At 49.5% G+C, this 15,598-nt stretch overlaps 1 protein-coding gene across 1 annotated transcript; it reads left to right on the forward strand.

Annotated features, from left to right (window-relative positions):
* The first annotated feature begins 87 nt into the window (after positions 1-87).
* LOC104315039 (2-hydroxyacylsphingosine 1-beta-galactosyltransferase) lies at positions 88-14,281 on the forward strand. The gene is made up of 6 exons (XM_069796457.1): positions 88-169; positions 6,945-7,789; positions 11,295-11,434; positions 11,606-11,682; positions 12,066-12,285; positions 13,253-14,281. The coding sequence occupies exons 2-6, from the start codon at positions 6,947-6,949 to the stop codon at positions 13,566-13,568; spliced, it is 1,596 nt and encodes a 531-aa protein (XP_069652558.1). The 5' UTR covers positions 88-169; positions 6,945-6,946; the 3' UTR covers positions 13,569-14,281.
* Positions 14,282-15,598: the final 1,317 nt, after the last annotated feature.

A 15,598-nucleotide genomic window follows, 5' to 3' on the forward strand; every position in this document is an offset into this window, starting at 1 on the left:
CCCAGGCGGGCGGGGCGGCCCGTGGGTGCGGCCCCTGGGCCGGGGCTGCGCCGCCCGGCCCCGCCTGCGCCCGCCGCCGGCCGGCCTGAAAGGGGAAGGCGGGCGGGCGGCGGCTACTCCCTTCTCACCGCCGCGACTCGGGCCGCGCTCCCAGCGGGACTCGCTGCAGGTGGGTGCCGGCACGGCTGCCGGCGGGGCGGGCGAGGCGGAGGGGTCCGGGACGGGCGGTCCGAGAGGTAGCCGGCGCGGGAGCAGCTGCGGCCGGTGCTCCTCACCCCCGCCGCCCCATCCTTCCCTTCCCGTCCCGTCCCGCCGGGGCGGCTCTCGGCCCCACCTCTCTGTCGGGGCGCCCGCGGCGAGCCCTGGGGAGCGCCCCGCCGCCGCCGGTGCGAGCGCGGCCCAGAGCTGCGGCGTCCGCCCCGCCGCCGGCCGTCCCGCCCGGCTGCCGTGCGAGCAGGAGGGTCCTTCTGCCCCCGGGCGCTCGCGGCGGCAGCGGGGTCAGTGGGCTGCGCGGACGGGTTCGCTCAGTGTGAGCTGCGGGCGCAGGCGGTGGGAGCGCCCGCGGGTGCTGCACGGCCGCCGGTGGCGCCCCGGCAGAACGCTGAAGGGCTGGATCGAACTTTCTGAGCTAATGGCAGAGGCGCCTGAACGCTTCTCTGCTGCTGGGAGGGAGGAAGGGAGGGAGGGCAACGGTCTGAGTTCCCAGCTGTCAGCTTGGCCCTGACTGCCGGGAATTGTGTGAAGAGCCTGTGTGACTTCAACAGGGCTACTGAAGGGCACGAGTTAAGCATCTGCTTAACTGTGCAGGATCAGAGCCTTGGCACCTGGACAAATGTTCAAAGCGCTTTCGTGTGACTTGCTTCATCTTCCTCTAGGAGATTAGATCTCAGGAGTGTCTTCCCTCTCTTGTTCTGCCTCTTCTTCCTATGCATCCCTCCTCAACCTTTGTTTTTGGCCGCTCAGCCAGGTCTCATTCCTCCGGTGCGCTCAGAGCCAAGGAGCTGTTTGGTTTGGGTTTTTTGCGGGGGGATTGGTTTTGTTTTGTTGGGGGTTTTTTGGGGTTTGTTTTGTTTTGTTTTTTTTACGTGAGGGTGTCAATTGCTTCATTGAAGATAAGACTCATCTCTAGCTTCTCCACTTCTGTAATTCTGTCAAATGTGATCAGACTTGTCTGTCAGGACTTTATCAATCCCCAGTGCTTGCTACACAAGGTTTCACAACCTTCTGGGATGTTTAATAACTTTTGTTTTAATGTGACACTTCTCTGCAGAAAGAAGCTGAAATGACAGGGCAGTAAATGGAAAACTCTTTTCCTCTCCACCCCTCTTGACCGCTTCTCTAAAGTTTGGTCACTTGTATCTCTCCAGTTTTCTCTGCAGTCTCAAGAACTTGTTCAACTTGGTTGTCATGCAGACATAACCCCTTCTTAAGACCAAAACGTGCACTGAACTGTTGTGTGCTCTCACTTCAAGATCTATGGCTCACATGAATATTTGGAAATGGCCCCAAGCCTTTCTGTCTCTTGCATCCAGGGATTACAAATAATGTTCTTAAGTACTTCCACACTGCAGACCTGAGACCGCTCACAAGGAGCATGGCCTCACATCAGCCACTTCTGTCTTGGCAACCGTGCTGCAAGTTGAGGGGAAAAGGCCATCTGGAACAACTTGCTGTTGCAGAGCACCGTCATGTCACAAATCACTTCTGTCCCTTTCAGAAGACAACCAGGAAGCCTGTGGACATGGAGTAGGAGGAAGCTCGCTTACCACCTGGACAGATTAAATGTATGACAAGAGGCCAAATGGGAAAGCAGATCTGCGGTGTTTGACACCATCCCCCAGCTCAAGTTCTTGAAGGTGTGTGTAGTTTCAAATACCTTGATAGCTGAGATACAGATCTTTATTTTCTCAGTTGTTACAGACCGGTGTTTTCTTTAGTACCATGGTTCCCTGGCTGTGACCTATGGACTGCCAGCCTCCCACTGGCCCACAGATTCCCACCTTGCCTGTAGACCTTCCTCCATGAAACTCTGATGAGCCAGGAAGGGTGTTGAAGATGGCCAAGGTCCCAAAAGCTTGGAACTGAGTGGGGACTACATCAACTGTTGTCCAAAATGGATGAGGATAAAAAGAACACTTCTGATGCTGTTGTGTGGAAGCAGCAGCACCGAGTGTGGTATAAAGTATGAGTTATTCTGATGCTGACCTGATCACTGCTGTGGTTGTTCCCTTTGGTCTTCTGGGGATCTGGGTTTTCTTCATTCTTTGTGTTTCTTGTGGGCCACCATGAAGATGTCCAAAGAAAAATGCTAGAAAGGTATGCTGTTTTGAGCGGACCATCTGTGCACTGTTCACTCTGTGTGCGAACAATATTTTTAGAAACTCAGGGCTGTGGGCTGCCCGGGGAGGCTTATATTTGAAGTGGAGTCTTTTTTTTCTTGCTCATTGTTTTCTACACTAAAATACTAATACTAGTATTAGTATACTGTAATACTAATGTTAGTATTTTAGGTTTAGTGTTATTTACCCAGGTGACTCTGGTGAAGCAGGAGTCTGTGACAATCCAAAACCAGAGCACAGAAGCCCACCAAGCACTGGGTTGGATGTGATTGAGGTTAGACTCCCCTGCTTCAACATATGCTTATTAAGTTTACTTTATACAGTGTTGTACCTTCTAGGTTTTTACTAGAGATTCCTCTGGGCATCTCCTGCTTGTAGTGTGATGTCTTCCTGCAGTGGCAGAACTGGTCTCAGAACTGCATACCCACCTACTTGTATGGAGTTTTGGCTTCCATAAATTAGCCACAACTGGGTTGGCTGCCATCAACCTGATGGTAGCAGATGGTCCTGTTTTTTTTCTGGATCATACCCAACAGGTGAGGCAAACTTTGGTCTCTTATTCCGGGAAGAGTTTTGAGCATCCAAGTGAAGATGCCTTTTCCTTTCGGCTTCAAATTAATTGTGCTGCTTTGTTAACTCTTGAGAAGTTTACAGTGAAAACAGCTCTTCTTATTGTGACCAAGAGCTGGATAGAGACTAGGATGCAGGAGGGGAAATAATTCAGCCCCATGGATACAGGCTTCCAAGTCCTAGGCAGTAACTAGGTAATACAAAATACAGGAGGAGAGGGAGAGATGTAAATGGCAGGGTCCTTGCACTGGTGTCTCCTGCCCTTTCTTCGTGGGCTTCTCTGCCTAGACTGCTGTCAGAGGCTTTAGTACTTCAACCTAATAAAAGGCACCAGAATTAAAGAAATGTTTATCTTTAGAGCTGTAGCTGTTCAGTTACTTCACTTAAGTTAAACTGATGTAATCTTCCATCAATATCAAAGTCATACCCTGTGAAACATGTTAAATAGGGCAAAATCAAGGGGCAATTTTCAGCCCATTAAGAGATTTCTCAGGGGGGTTTCAGAGGGCTGTTTTCTCTCTATTCCCTTTCTGCTGCCTCCCATTTCAATTTCAGTGCATTGCTGTGGCTTTGAAAGCAAACTCCCACCAGCTGCGGGTGGCCAGGTGTACAGGAAGGGGGATGCTGCTGCCCGCAGTGGCAGCCATGAGAGGGTTTCCCCCTGCCCACCTCTCCTGCAGCAGGCTCTGGTCCTGGCTCTTACCTGGGTGCCTGCCCTGCCCTTCCCACTGCAGCAGTGAAGCTTAAAGCCTCTGTGGCATGGGCCTTTTTAATAGTTTTCTTGAACCCTGACTTCTGGCTGTAATGTTAACTGTGGTGTTAGGGGGATTGCTCTGTGTAAATCAGCCAGTCAGCGTGGCTTTACTGAGCGCTTGTCATGAAAACAGGGAAAGGTCTATTCTCTCTTTACAAGCCTTCTCCTTACAGTGGCAGTGTTATTTCTTGCAATATTTATGATTTAGCCCCTAGCCTAGGACTTCCAGATCACAAATGAGGAGGGGGTTCTACCTGCTCTGCTCTCAGATCTAGTGTGGGATCTGTTGTTTATCTGGATTTCACAACTCTGCCAAGGTGCAGGCTGTGAATTCTCATCCCTGCAGAATCGTGTTCCTGTGCCCAATGGTTTGGAGGTTTCTGTTGAAGACCACCTGCCTGCAGCCCGACAGTGGGTGCAGGATTCTGAACTCCCATAGCCAGAGGGCTGGGCTGCAGCCAGCACCCCATGCTGCGGAAGGTGCTGCGCTGGCCACAGCACCTGCCCTTGCTGGAGGATCCTGCTGCAAAGCCTATGGGGCAGCTTTGTTTCTCAGTGTTGGCAAGATGTAAAGTGGGGAAGCGAGCAGGTAGATTTTGAGCCTTCCCTCATCTAGGCCATTTAGCCCTTGTGTGCATAAGGTCTGGGTCTTCTTTCCCCTTTGCTATCAACCTGAGATTCTAACAGTGACCAGTTGCTGAACAAGGGGTGGAGAGCAGAGTACTGCCCTTTGAGCTGATAGTTATGCCTTGATTATATCCCAGGAGCACTAAAAAGCAGCGATGTGCCTGGTTGGAACCCTGCTTGATGTATCCAGCACAGATCTAAGGCTGGAGCTGTGGCCAGGGTACATCTCTGGGCATGGCCAGAGCAGAGATTAGCTCTGGTGGTAGAGCTGGGGTAGGAAAAAAGGTCCCTTCCTGCAGCCTGGCATCCTCTCACCACTTAGGAAGATTTACAGCCTCCCTTGTGGCCTGGCCAGGGAGAAGGGGTTCCCGGGCCAGCACCCTTAGGGATTGCTCCTGATGTTAGAAGGGATGAAGCAGCCAACAGCAGTTTGCAGGTCTCCTGTGTCAACATGTGCTCCTGGCCTGAGGGCTGAGATTGACAGCTTACTTTTCATTTGGATTTTGGTAGCCCACAGCAGGTCCCAGCAGAGCTGAGGGTCTCAGAAATGTCTGGCACGTAGGTCCATGGCAGGACATGTTCCTTGCTGAAGATGGGTGACAAATTTTTTCTTTAAATAACTTGCACTGTTTCTTCATCTTGTTGCCCAATGAGAAAACACCCCACCCCACATATAAAACCACTTTTTCTGCTCTTCTCAGCATACTTATGCGTGTGTATGACCTACCAGGTGCCCCAGGACAAGCCTACACCTGTTCCTGTCATGGAGCCTGTCCTGAGCTCCCCACTGTCCTGGAGAAGGCCAGCAGTACAGAGCTGCCATCCCTCCCTTTCTCCCCTGGAAGCTGCATGGGCTCTGGATCTGCTGTGCAATGTTGCAGCCAAATGCTTTACCTTCTCTGGTGTTGAGCAGGATAAATCCCCTTTGGGCCTCTCAAGTAAGCAGAGAACTAGACCAACTTTGTGGGCTGTAGCTCCCTGGTGGCCAGCGCTGCTGGCATGGGCCAGCCTGTTCCTGCTGGCAGGGAGGCAGGATTTTGGGCAGATCCTTACTTTCCTCGCGGGGCTTCTGCTCTCTTCTCTCCAGCCCATCACCTTTGTGTCCATCCTCCTGGAGCTCATGCTCTGTGGGCCCAACTACCCCCTTGGTATCTGCTAGCATTTCTCATGTTTCTCATCACTTCGGCAGGCACAGCCACCCAGTTGGCCCTGGGTGGGAAGGGTGGGAGTCCAAGCACTGGTAGGAGTTGCCTGTGAAACAGCGTAGGGTCTCAGCCACTGACTGCTCTGTTTCTTTCTCATGTCCTGTCCCCACAGGAAAGCAATGCGGTGGGAGTATGGCACTTTTACTCTCCCATGTCTGCACCCCCACATGCTATCTCTGGCCACAGATATCCAGCTGCTGAGGGGAGTCTGAAGATGGTATTTAGCAGGATCTTATCTGGGACTTTCTTTCCTGCCTCTTAATTGATCAAGCAATAGTGGAGAGACTGGCAGAAAATCTTGTACCAAATTCTTCTCTACCACATCCGTGCAGTCCTCCTGGGGCTTAGTGTGTGGGGCCATCCAAAATCCACTTATAATTGTTCCTATCGTAACTTCTCCCCCCCCACCCTTCCCAGCATGTCTGAACTGGGTCCTCAGGACACAGCTCTGCTTCTGACTATTCCCAAATAATTATCATGTAATTCTTCTCCTAAAATAATGTAAGGTGTGGGTGAGGCGCGTTCGCTTCCAGTGATGTAGCAACATCCCTTACACAACAAAAATGTTGGGTGTTTCACCAAACCAGGAATGGAATGATAGCCGTAGGAGTGTGACTAAGGGGCATCAGTGTGCCACGGGTGTTGCACGTTATCTGTGGGGCTGCTTTCTGGGTTTGCCTTCTTCCAGTGCATCAGCATCCTGGCACCTGCTTTCCCTTCCCAGCTCTTTCCCCAAGTCTCCCCATCATCCCACAGCTGATCTGTAGCAGAGCAGCTCTCTGTCCAGATCCCTGCTGCACTCTCTGGGATTGCGGTTCCTCTTGGAGGGTCCTGCTGTGACCTGGGCTCACTCCCACCCTGTCTGTGCTGAGCAAGGTGGTTTGCCAGCCTTGCGAGGGCCAAAGCCGCAGTCTGCGTCTCGGCATTTCCACCAGGCTCTGCAGGCCTCCCAGTGAGCTTGCACAGACATCAAGGGCTCAGAGGGAACCAGCCATTCTGGCTGGGCAGAAATAGAAATGAAATCCAGCTGTGCCTGTTCTGTAGCAGTAACGGGGGATTGAGCAGCAAGTGTCTCTGCTGGTGCTGAGACCCAGCAGAGCTCCTCCAGCCACTCTGCCTCTCTAACTCTCTGCAAGTCAGTCCGCTAGTTTTTGAGGCTTAGGACTACAAAGGAGAGGTTTTGAATTTCTGGAAATCTCCCCTGATACACCCTGATATCTGACTTTTTTTTTTTTATTTTTTTTTTAATCTTTTGTGGCTTTTTAAAAATTGGGTTTTGGTATTTGTTGATTTGTTGGTTGTTTTTTTTTCTCCAGTGATGAACTCCAGACTGCTCTCCTCTCCCAGCTCGTGAGCTTCTGGCTGGCAGCTACAATCCCAGTTGTTAGTTGTCCAAGTACATGACAGAGCATTTAATACTATATTAATGGCATGTTTCTCTCCTTGCAGTGATGAAGGTGATGGTGCTACCATGCCCTGCTGCTCTTCTCTTCCTAGTGGCTGCATTCACTCCAGAGCCAATGCACTGTGCCAAGGTGCTGATCATGCCCACCATAGTCTTTGACAGCCACTTGCGAGTCTTTATGCGAGTGGCAGAGGCACTGACTGACAGGGGCCATGACCCTGTGCTACTTCTTCATGAGGGTCGGGATGTGGAAACCTACCTGCCTGGCTTCCGTGTGCAGAGGTACTGGGGTATCTTCAGTACAGAGAGTGCGGATGCCTGGGTGCAGGAGAAGATAAAGCGTGTCTTCCAGGGGAAGATGACCTCTCTGGAGATGTTTTCCTTTTTGGAGAAGTACCTGGAAAACTGTGACCTAGTGCTGGGAAACTCTACCCTTCTGCAGAAACTCCAGTGTGAGCACTTTGACCTGCTGTTGGTGGACCCCAATGAGATGTGCGGCTTTATCCTGGCCCACATCCTCCACGTCAAATATGCTGTGATCTCCACTGGTTTCTGGTTCCCAGCGGAGATTGGTGCCACTTCACCCATTGCCTATGTCCCTGAGTTCAACTCCCTGATGACAGACAGGATGGGCTTCTTTGGTAGGACTTGGAATCTCCTAGTCTACATGATCACTCGTGTGGCTACAAAGCTGGTCATCCTGCCTAAGTTTGAACGTCTCATGGAGAAGCATAGGGTGGAGCCCAAGACATCCATGTTGGACCTTGTCCATGGAACTAGTCTCTTTTTCCTCTGTAATGATGTGGTGCTGGACTTTCCCCGTCCGACACTGCCCCACGTCATTTTCACAGGTGGGATCCTCGCTGAGCCTGCAAAGCCCCTTCCAGTGGTAAGTGCAGGAATGCTTTGAGAATCATAGAATCATTTAGGTTGGAAAAGACCTTCAAGATCATCAAGTCCAACCATCATCCATGTTTGGATCCCTCCACCACTAAACCATGTTCTGGAGTACCTTGTCTATGCACTTTTTGAACACCTCCAGGGATGGTGACTCAACCACTTCCCTGGGCAGCCTATTCCAATGTCTGACAACCCCCTCAGTAAAGAAATTTTTCCTAATATCCAACCTAAATCTCCCTTGCCACAACTTGAGGCCATTTCCTCTCATCCTATCTCCAGCCACCTGACAGAAGAGACCAGCACCCACCTCACTACAACCCCCCTTCAGGTAGCTGTAGAGAGCGATAAGGTCTCCCCTCAGCCTCCTCTTCTCTAGACTAAACAGCCCCAGCTCCCTCAGCCGCTCCTCATAAGACTTATGCTCCAGGCCCCTCACCAACTTGATTGCCCTTCTCTGGACATGTTCCAGCAACTCAATGTCTTTCCTGTAGTGAGGGGCCCAAAACTGAGCACAGTACTCAAGGTGCAGCCTCACCAGTGCCAAACACAGGGGAACAATCACCTCCCTGCTCCTGCTGGCTGCACTATTTCTGATGCAGACCAGGATGCCGTTGGCCTTCTTGGACACCTGGGCACTCTGCTGGTTCATATTCAGCTGGCTGTCAACCAGCACCCCCAGGTCTTTGCTGGGCAGCTGTGATTGCACATTAACCTGAGGAGTTATTCAGTGCAAATCTTCTTTTGAAGAATGTTGTAAAAGCTCTGAAGCCCTAGGAGTCTGGAAAGCAGCTGTGTTTTAGTGCTTGGGTGCAGCAGGGAGACGGGGAACACTGAGGACAGTAGGGTTGCAGGGAGGATGTAGAATTACGTTGTCTGCTCTGAAGTGGGATTTGGCTTCACTGTCCATGTAAAATGGTGTGTGGAAGTCCTAAATTGGCAGTGTTGCCCCTGGGACTTGATCATAAGTATTTTGTTCCTATACTTGAAGCGGAAATGGGAAGAACAACTAGTCTTCATTGCTTCATCACTCATTTATGTCAATCCAGAATTTCCTCCTTAATCCTATTTCTTGCAGGGTGTTTCTGCCCTCAAAACTGTAGTCTTAAGAACCTATAGGAGAGAGCTGTGCTTATTCCTTCATCAAATTCAGTGTGGAATCCCAAAGCGTACAAAACTGAAGCATATCATCCCCTTTTTCTCATGGTCCAGCCCTGAAGGAAAACCCACTAGGCATCCAGGAGGCTTTCTTTAGCCTGTACCTCACTATCCCCAGTAATAAATTTGGAGGGACAAGCTCTTAAAGCCTCCAACTGAAGACAATATTGGAACAGAGCAGGACCTGTCTGCCATTCCTCCCATTGCCTTACCATTTTTACAAACACTGGGGGGAAATAAACCTGGATAATGACACTTGGGCAGTCAGGTTGCCCTGCTGTCCTGACTAAGGGACTGAAATAGAGATAAGATTTGAGTTTCAAGTGATTAGAGGCCTGTCAAGATCTCTGATGGCAGCTTTAATAGAGACTGTGGGTGCCAATTTTTTCCAGTTGAAAGGAAAAAGTGAGGTCAGGTGCTTTAGAACAGAAGTTCTCCAGATGTGTACGGCTGCACATCACCCTTTCCTCTGTGGCACGACATACAGATAACACAATGCATGTAGGGTGCTCCAAAAGCTGTGTCAGAGTGGCTGCCTCACAGCTCTTGCAAAACACTGGCTTGGTCCAATCTGGCCACATACACGCCTGCCTTATAAAGAAGGGAGTTGTTTGCTAGGGCATTACTCATGTGCTTCACAGCTTCCAGAACAGATCCCAGGGCGCCTAAGGGAAGAATGATGGAGATAAGTCCGGAACCCTGCAGTAGGTGGTGGCTTTCATGCTAGCAGGCAGGCATGTCTGTGTCCAGGTTGTGGGATGCCAGCAGAAGAGAGGGCCTCTGTAGGTCTAGCTGTAGCTTAAGGAATCTCCCATCTGAACTGGAGCAGAGTTATGCAATTAAGGTGTTTATTTCCTTGCATTTGAGACACCGTGATTGCGAGTTCCTCTAATTAGGAAATACAGATATGTATTTGAGAAATGGCGAGAACCATGCTTCCCTAGCAACTTCAGTACTGTTTCTGACAGTCGAATGTTAAGGCCCAATTATAATGGATAACATAATCATCTATTTTATGAGTCATTGTACTTTTATTTAGAAAAGTAAAACTAGCACTTTCTCTTCTTTAACAGTTTTAGTGGTTGTATTGCTCAAAGGATGTGAAACTCAAGAGAATGGAGAAACCAAAATCCCTCAGTTGAAAACTTTTTTATTCTTGGTTGTCGGGTTGTTTTAGGGCTTTTTTAAGCATTTCTGCAAAGATAGGTTTGAGTCTCTGAAGCATAAAACAAAGGACAAATATCCCCAGAGAGTAACAGTAAAATGTGCTTTGTAATTCTTCTGTACTATGATCCCCCAACCTGTAGACCACTATAAATAAGCTGTTCTGAATTAATCATCCTATTTCTTTCCTTTAATAACAGGAAGAATTTTTTTCTTTTTGCCCTTCATGTTCTTCTACGGTGTTTATTTCAAGGAAGTATTCATATTCAAAGACAGATTTTATGAAACTTCCCTAAAATGCTGCTGACTGTGATATATGGGAAACTTGAAGCAGGACAGAATCCATAATGAGAAATAGGCTCAGCCCAGCCTGGCATAAAAGGGAACAGTCTGTGTTTGCTCCACAGCAGCTGTAGTGGCTGATTTCTTCTCCCTGCAGCCTTCTGGCACCAGTTGAAAAAAGTATGGACTCTATTCTAGACACACACCTGTTTATGTAGCATTACAGGTAGCCTCTAAAGGAAGGACAAAAAACTGTGGGTTTTGCTGGAGCTGTAGCTACCTCTCTGCCTAGTGACCAAAACCTAAATCTGCTACCTGCAAGTAACTGTCAAGGATGGATATAACTCTCCTGGCAAGATGGCAAAACCTTCTGCCACCTCCAGGAGCCTTTGACATTGGAGAGTTAGCGAGGAATCTCCAGTGAGAGGTTCTTCCCAGCCCTGCCTGCCTGATGTTTTGTCTGTTGCATCAGCCTACAGCTGGAGACCCTGACAGGCCTCCTGCCTTAGTACTGATGGAAAATAGCCTTCCTCTTTTTACTCCAATTTCCTTCTTGCTCTGGCTGCTCCTATGTGGGCCCTATGTTTTCAGAGCTCTCCTCGCCAATGAGCAATTGTGTTACCCCCAAAGCAGGAGGTAATGCTATGAAATGCAAGTTTTGGACACCTCCCTGCAAGCTCCCAGGCCCAGCAGGTACTCAAATAATTTCTGCCTGGCTGGGTGCAGAAATCACAGCAGTTTTAGAGTTTGTTGCGTGGTGAAAACCACATAGCTTTGTGCTCCAGGTAGATTTGGTATCATCCTTCATGGATAACTTTCTACTGGCAGAAACAACAGTGGGAAGGGCTTTTCTCCCACAAGACTTCAAGGCACCTCTGTGTTTTTTCCCACAGGGTCTGCGTCTCTGGGTGGAAGCAGCAGATGCGGGTGTTGTTGTTGTCTCCTTTGGCATTGGGATCCGAGCCCTTCCAAGTGATTTGGTGGAGAAGATGGCTGGCGCATTTGCTCGCCTCCCACAGAGGGTGGTGTGGAGGTGAGGAGGGAATGGGATTCCTTTTAATTCTAGCTGGATGAAAATCAATATTGAGAGGTGATTCATCTCAAAACACAGAATTTGTTTCCACTTCTTGATCTGATTGAATTTATAATTGTTCTCTGTGTGTTTCTTTTCCCTTTTTTCCCCCTCCTTTATCTCCTCCCACAGATACTTTGGGCAGAAGCCAAGAAACCTGGGTGAGAATACGCTGATGATGGGGTGGCTGCCCCAGAATGACCTGCTAGGTAAGGCTGGGCTGTGTGTGTGTGTGTGCTGCTAGCAACATCCCTGGAGTTTAGCCCAAACCACAGCAAAGACACACAAGGACAACAGCACCTGTGTGGGTCTAAGTCTGCTGCTTGTTGTGAGCCTGATCTGTACAAAACATGGTCCTCACCTAATGCCTGCTTGAAGCTGCATCTTGGCCCCTATCTCCCTCCTCCTCCAGGCACTACTCAGCAAGTTTTGGGCTGCCAAAAGCCAGGTGTGTTCCCAAAGGGTAACATCCTCTCTGCTTAGCATGCTTGGTTTTCCCTAAACATATACCAAGGCTGTGTGTTGAAGAAGCTAGCAGTAGCCCTGTTTCAGCATGGAAGGCACTGACCTGCTGCCGTTTCTTTGCCTGCAGGCCATCCCAATGTGAAAGCCTTTGTCAGCCACTGCGGAATGAACGGTGTATTTGAAGCAATTTATCATGGTGTACCAGTGGTGGGATTTCCTTTCTATGGGGACCAGTTTGACATCATGACCAGAGTACAGGCAAAGGGCATGGGTATCCTCATGGACTGGAGCAGAGTGAAAGAAGAGGATCTTTACCAAGCTGTCGTCACAGTTACCTCTGACCCCAGGTGAGGTATCCAGAAGCATTGAGCTCTTCCTTGGTGCAGACTGTATGTAGGGACCAGTGTGTCTTTGTGTTGACACCTACACAACCTGTGGTGGCTTCTGGACCAAGCAGAGTTGCAAGCAGCTGGCCAGACATGTTAGTGCCTCCAAATCTTGAGATCAGGTCCAGGAGGAGATACTCCAGCATTTGCTGTCAGAGAGCATGATCTAGTCCTGTTTGACTCTGACTGTAATTTTCTTAGAAAGCTTTCCGAGATGCTGAGGCACAAACTTCTCCTTTTAATGCCAGCCTGTCATCAGGGAAAATGAGATTGCAACCTCACTTTGGGATCTCCCTGGTCTTGTCCGAACAGCTTTCTGTAGAAACAGCACAGAGAATGGACATCAGGTAATGCTCCAACTGTTCCTTCTGACAACCAGATACTCTGCCCTTTCCTAGATCTGCTGCAGCACAAGTGACACAGGGCTCCTGCTTTCTAACAGGGCACGTGCAACTGCTAGAGTTTGAAATGCTGTCTGAGGGCTTGATTTTGTTGTTGTTGTTGCCTGTTAGGAGCTCTCAACTACTGACCTCAGTGTAAGTTGTTAAGGTGTTGCAACTCAGTACCTTGAAGGATTTGGCCAGTTATCAAGTGTGCAACTGTTGCTCGATGCTGGGTGAGGTCTTTGGGTGCAAACTCCCCTCAGAAAGCAACAATCCACACAAACCCACTGAGCAGGTACTTGTGAGCTGAACTGCCAGTCTTGTTAACAAACCACAAAGTAAGATACTCTCTGGCTTATGCTGCCATGGCTAACGATTGCCATCAGAGTTGCTTTCAGAGGCATATATGAAGAGAATCATGGAAGAAATTTGCCACTTTTTCAAGGTATTATTTGGGACTTGAAAGCACCACTGGTCACCTCAGACAACTTCTCAGCCATGAAGCTCCTGTCAGAAGGATAACTTCTTGTCTTCTTCCCTTGCAGCTACAGAAAAGCAGCCAAGATCATCTCGGCTCTGCACCTGGACAGACCGATGCATGCTCTCAATAGGACAGTGTATTGGCTCGAGTACATCCTTCGTCACGATGGGGCACCATATCTTCGCCCTGCTGTCTATGACCTCTCCTTATACGAGTACTTCTGCCTGGACATTTTGGCTCTTCTCTTGTTGTGTCTGGCCAGTATTGGATTCATCCTCTACAAGTCTGTGGTGTGGTGCAGAAGGAAGAAGGCCAGCCCTGTGTATCAGAACGGCAATTGCATGAAAGGCCACTTCACAGAAGAGAAGAAATTGCAGTAGTGGCTCAGCATGTTCCAGGGCACATCCTGTCACTGTGAAACAAACTGCTGCTGTGCCAAGAAATGTACGGCACGCAGGCACAGAGAGAGGTGAAAGATCAGCAGGTCTGGATGAGAAGAGAGTGGGGAGGGAGGAGTATTGCAAAGGCCTGTGTGCACACCTCTGTGTACAGCACCTGTGGGTGGGGGCGCGGATTCAGGCGTGGGTGGAAGCACTTGGCCAGGACGCTGGGAATGGGGCATGGGTAGGTAGACTTCCAGGGAGGACTGCAAGTTGTTCCCTTTGTATCGCGCGTTGGTTTAGATGCTGGTGTTGCTCTTCTGGCTTTTTGGATCTTCTGTGGAGGCTCTGGAGGTAGGAATAGCATTTCATGTGTGGCAGAGATTGTTTCTTTTCTGCCTTGTTACCAAGAACCTCAGGAGTCAGGATTCCTTTACATACAAGTGAGGACCTGAAGTAGAGCTGTGGACAGGGAAGGGCACTGAAAGTATCATCTACAAAAGAATGAAATTGGTCTGGTTTAAGTTCTGTGGGTAAATACTGTTCTTCCTCCTTCGATCAACCCTCTGCAATTCTGTCTGTGTTTGAGCTAAATTATTATTTTTTAAAATAAAGTTACATTCTTTCTCCTGTGTGGCAGTTCTCTGGTCTTGGTTTAATGTGAACCTGTGATCCTTGTAACAGGATGTTGTTCAGGCAAGATTAAAGTGCTTTTTCCTTCTCGTTACTGCTGCTATGGTCTCCACATACCTCTGGATCTCTACAAACCTCCATCAGCAATTCCTTTTGGTCTTCCCACAGGGTTTCAGGCAGTGCCTTCCCTCCTCTGCCAGTGTGTGACACACACCCATGCCCATGGAGTCTCCAAACCTGTGATAAAAGAATTTGGAACAGATGCAAGTGCCAGGACCACAGGAAAAGCAGCCAGTAGCTTGGAGAGCTGGACATAGGCAATGGGCCATACAGCACATTTATAGAAGCAACAAGCTCTGCTCTTCCTGAAGAAAACAGAACTGCCTGCTCATTTCAATGTGAACAGGCATACTGTTGCCCCACTTGGTGACATGGTATGGAGCAATACCTATGTGTTTCTACTCACCCTGGGCTCTAAGGCAAACCCACACTTCGGTACAATCGCACAGCCCACCCGCAGCTTTGGCTGATGGTCCAACTGGCAATGCCCCATGCTGAGGGTCAAGGGCTGTGCTCCATGCTCTCAGCTGGGGCCATTGCAGCACTGGCACAAGCTGGAGAGTAACCTTATTGCCACTGCTGCCCTCACTGGTGTTTCCAGGCTCTGCTCTTGCTTGCTATTTCATGTGTTTCTTTTTCCACATTAAAGGTGTGTTGTCATGTGTAGCAAACAGCAGTTTAGCTGGGCTCCTCTGAGGCCAGGCACTGCTGCCTTCCTTCCCCAACCCTCAGCTTGCAGAGGGGCTGTGGTGAAGAAGGCTTTGGATGAGAATCTCATTTGCCATCAAGGACAGATGAGAAGAGCCCATAGACCTAAGCTGGGACCTGTAACTATCCCATGGCAGAAGCTGCTCTTCCTGGAGTTTCCTGCTGCCTTCTGGGATGCCCAAGCCTGACCATGGTCAGTGGTGGGCATGGCAACCCATTGGTCTTGCTCTGTAGCAGCCCTATGTGGCTTCATGCCTCCTGAGCTGAGGATGTGGAGTCTAATTGTCCCCAATGGGGGTTGGGGAGAGATCAGAGCAAGGTGAGTTGCTAACAGGTAGTAAGGGAAAAACAGGGATTGTAGTTAAGTGGTAGAAACACTGGCTACCTGGCACCTTTCTGCCTGTGAGTTGAAATTTAAAGGTTGATGGGGTTTGGGGGGAAAAAACGATATTGCCACAAGTTTTGCAGCATGCCTGCCAGTTGCACTATGGTGGCTTTGTTGGCATATCCTAGCAGATGAGTGTGGACAAGGGGGTGGAGGTGGGGCATTTTGCTCAGTTCTTTGTCATCTCTGGGGTGGAAAAGGGAGATCATTACTGCTGCCTACGTGAGAGTTTCGCTATTTAGAT

Source organism: Haliaeetus albicilla, chromosome 11 (genome assembly GCF_947461875.1).
Source record: "Haliaeetus albicilla chromosome 11, bHalAlb1.1, whole genome shotgun sequence".
Classification (NCBI taxonomy): domain Eukaryota; kingdom Metazoa; phylum Chordata; class Aves; order Accipitriformes; family Accipitridae; genus Haliaeetus; species Haliaeetus albicilla.

Coding starts and splice junctions, on each gene's coding strand:
- LOC104315039 (XM_069796457.1), top strand. CDS start 6,947: ATGAAGGTGATGGTGCTACCATGCCCTGCTGCTCTTCTCTTCCTAGTG. Junction 7,790..11,294: donor CTGCAAAGCCCCTTCCAGTG/GTAAGTGCAGGA, acceptor TTTTTCCCACAG/GGTCTGCGTCTCTGGGTGGA. Junction 11,683..12,065: donor GCCCCAGAATGACCTGCTAG/GTAAGGCTGGGC, acceptor CTTTGCCTGCAG/GCCATCCCAATGTGAAAGCC.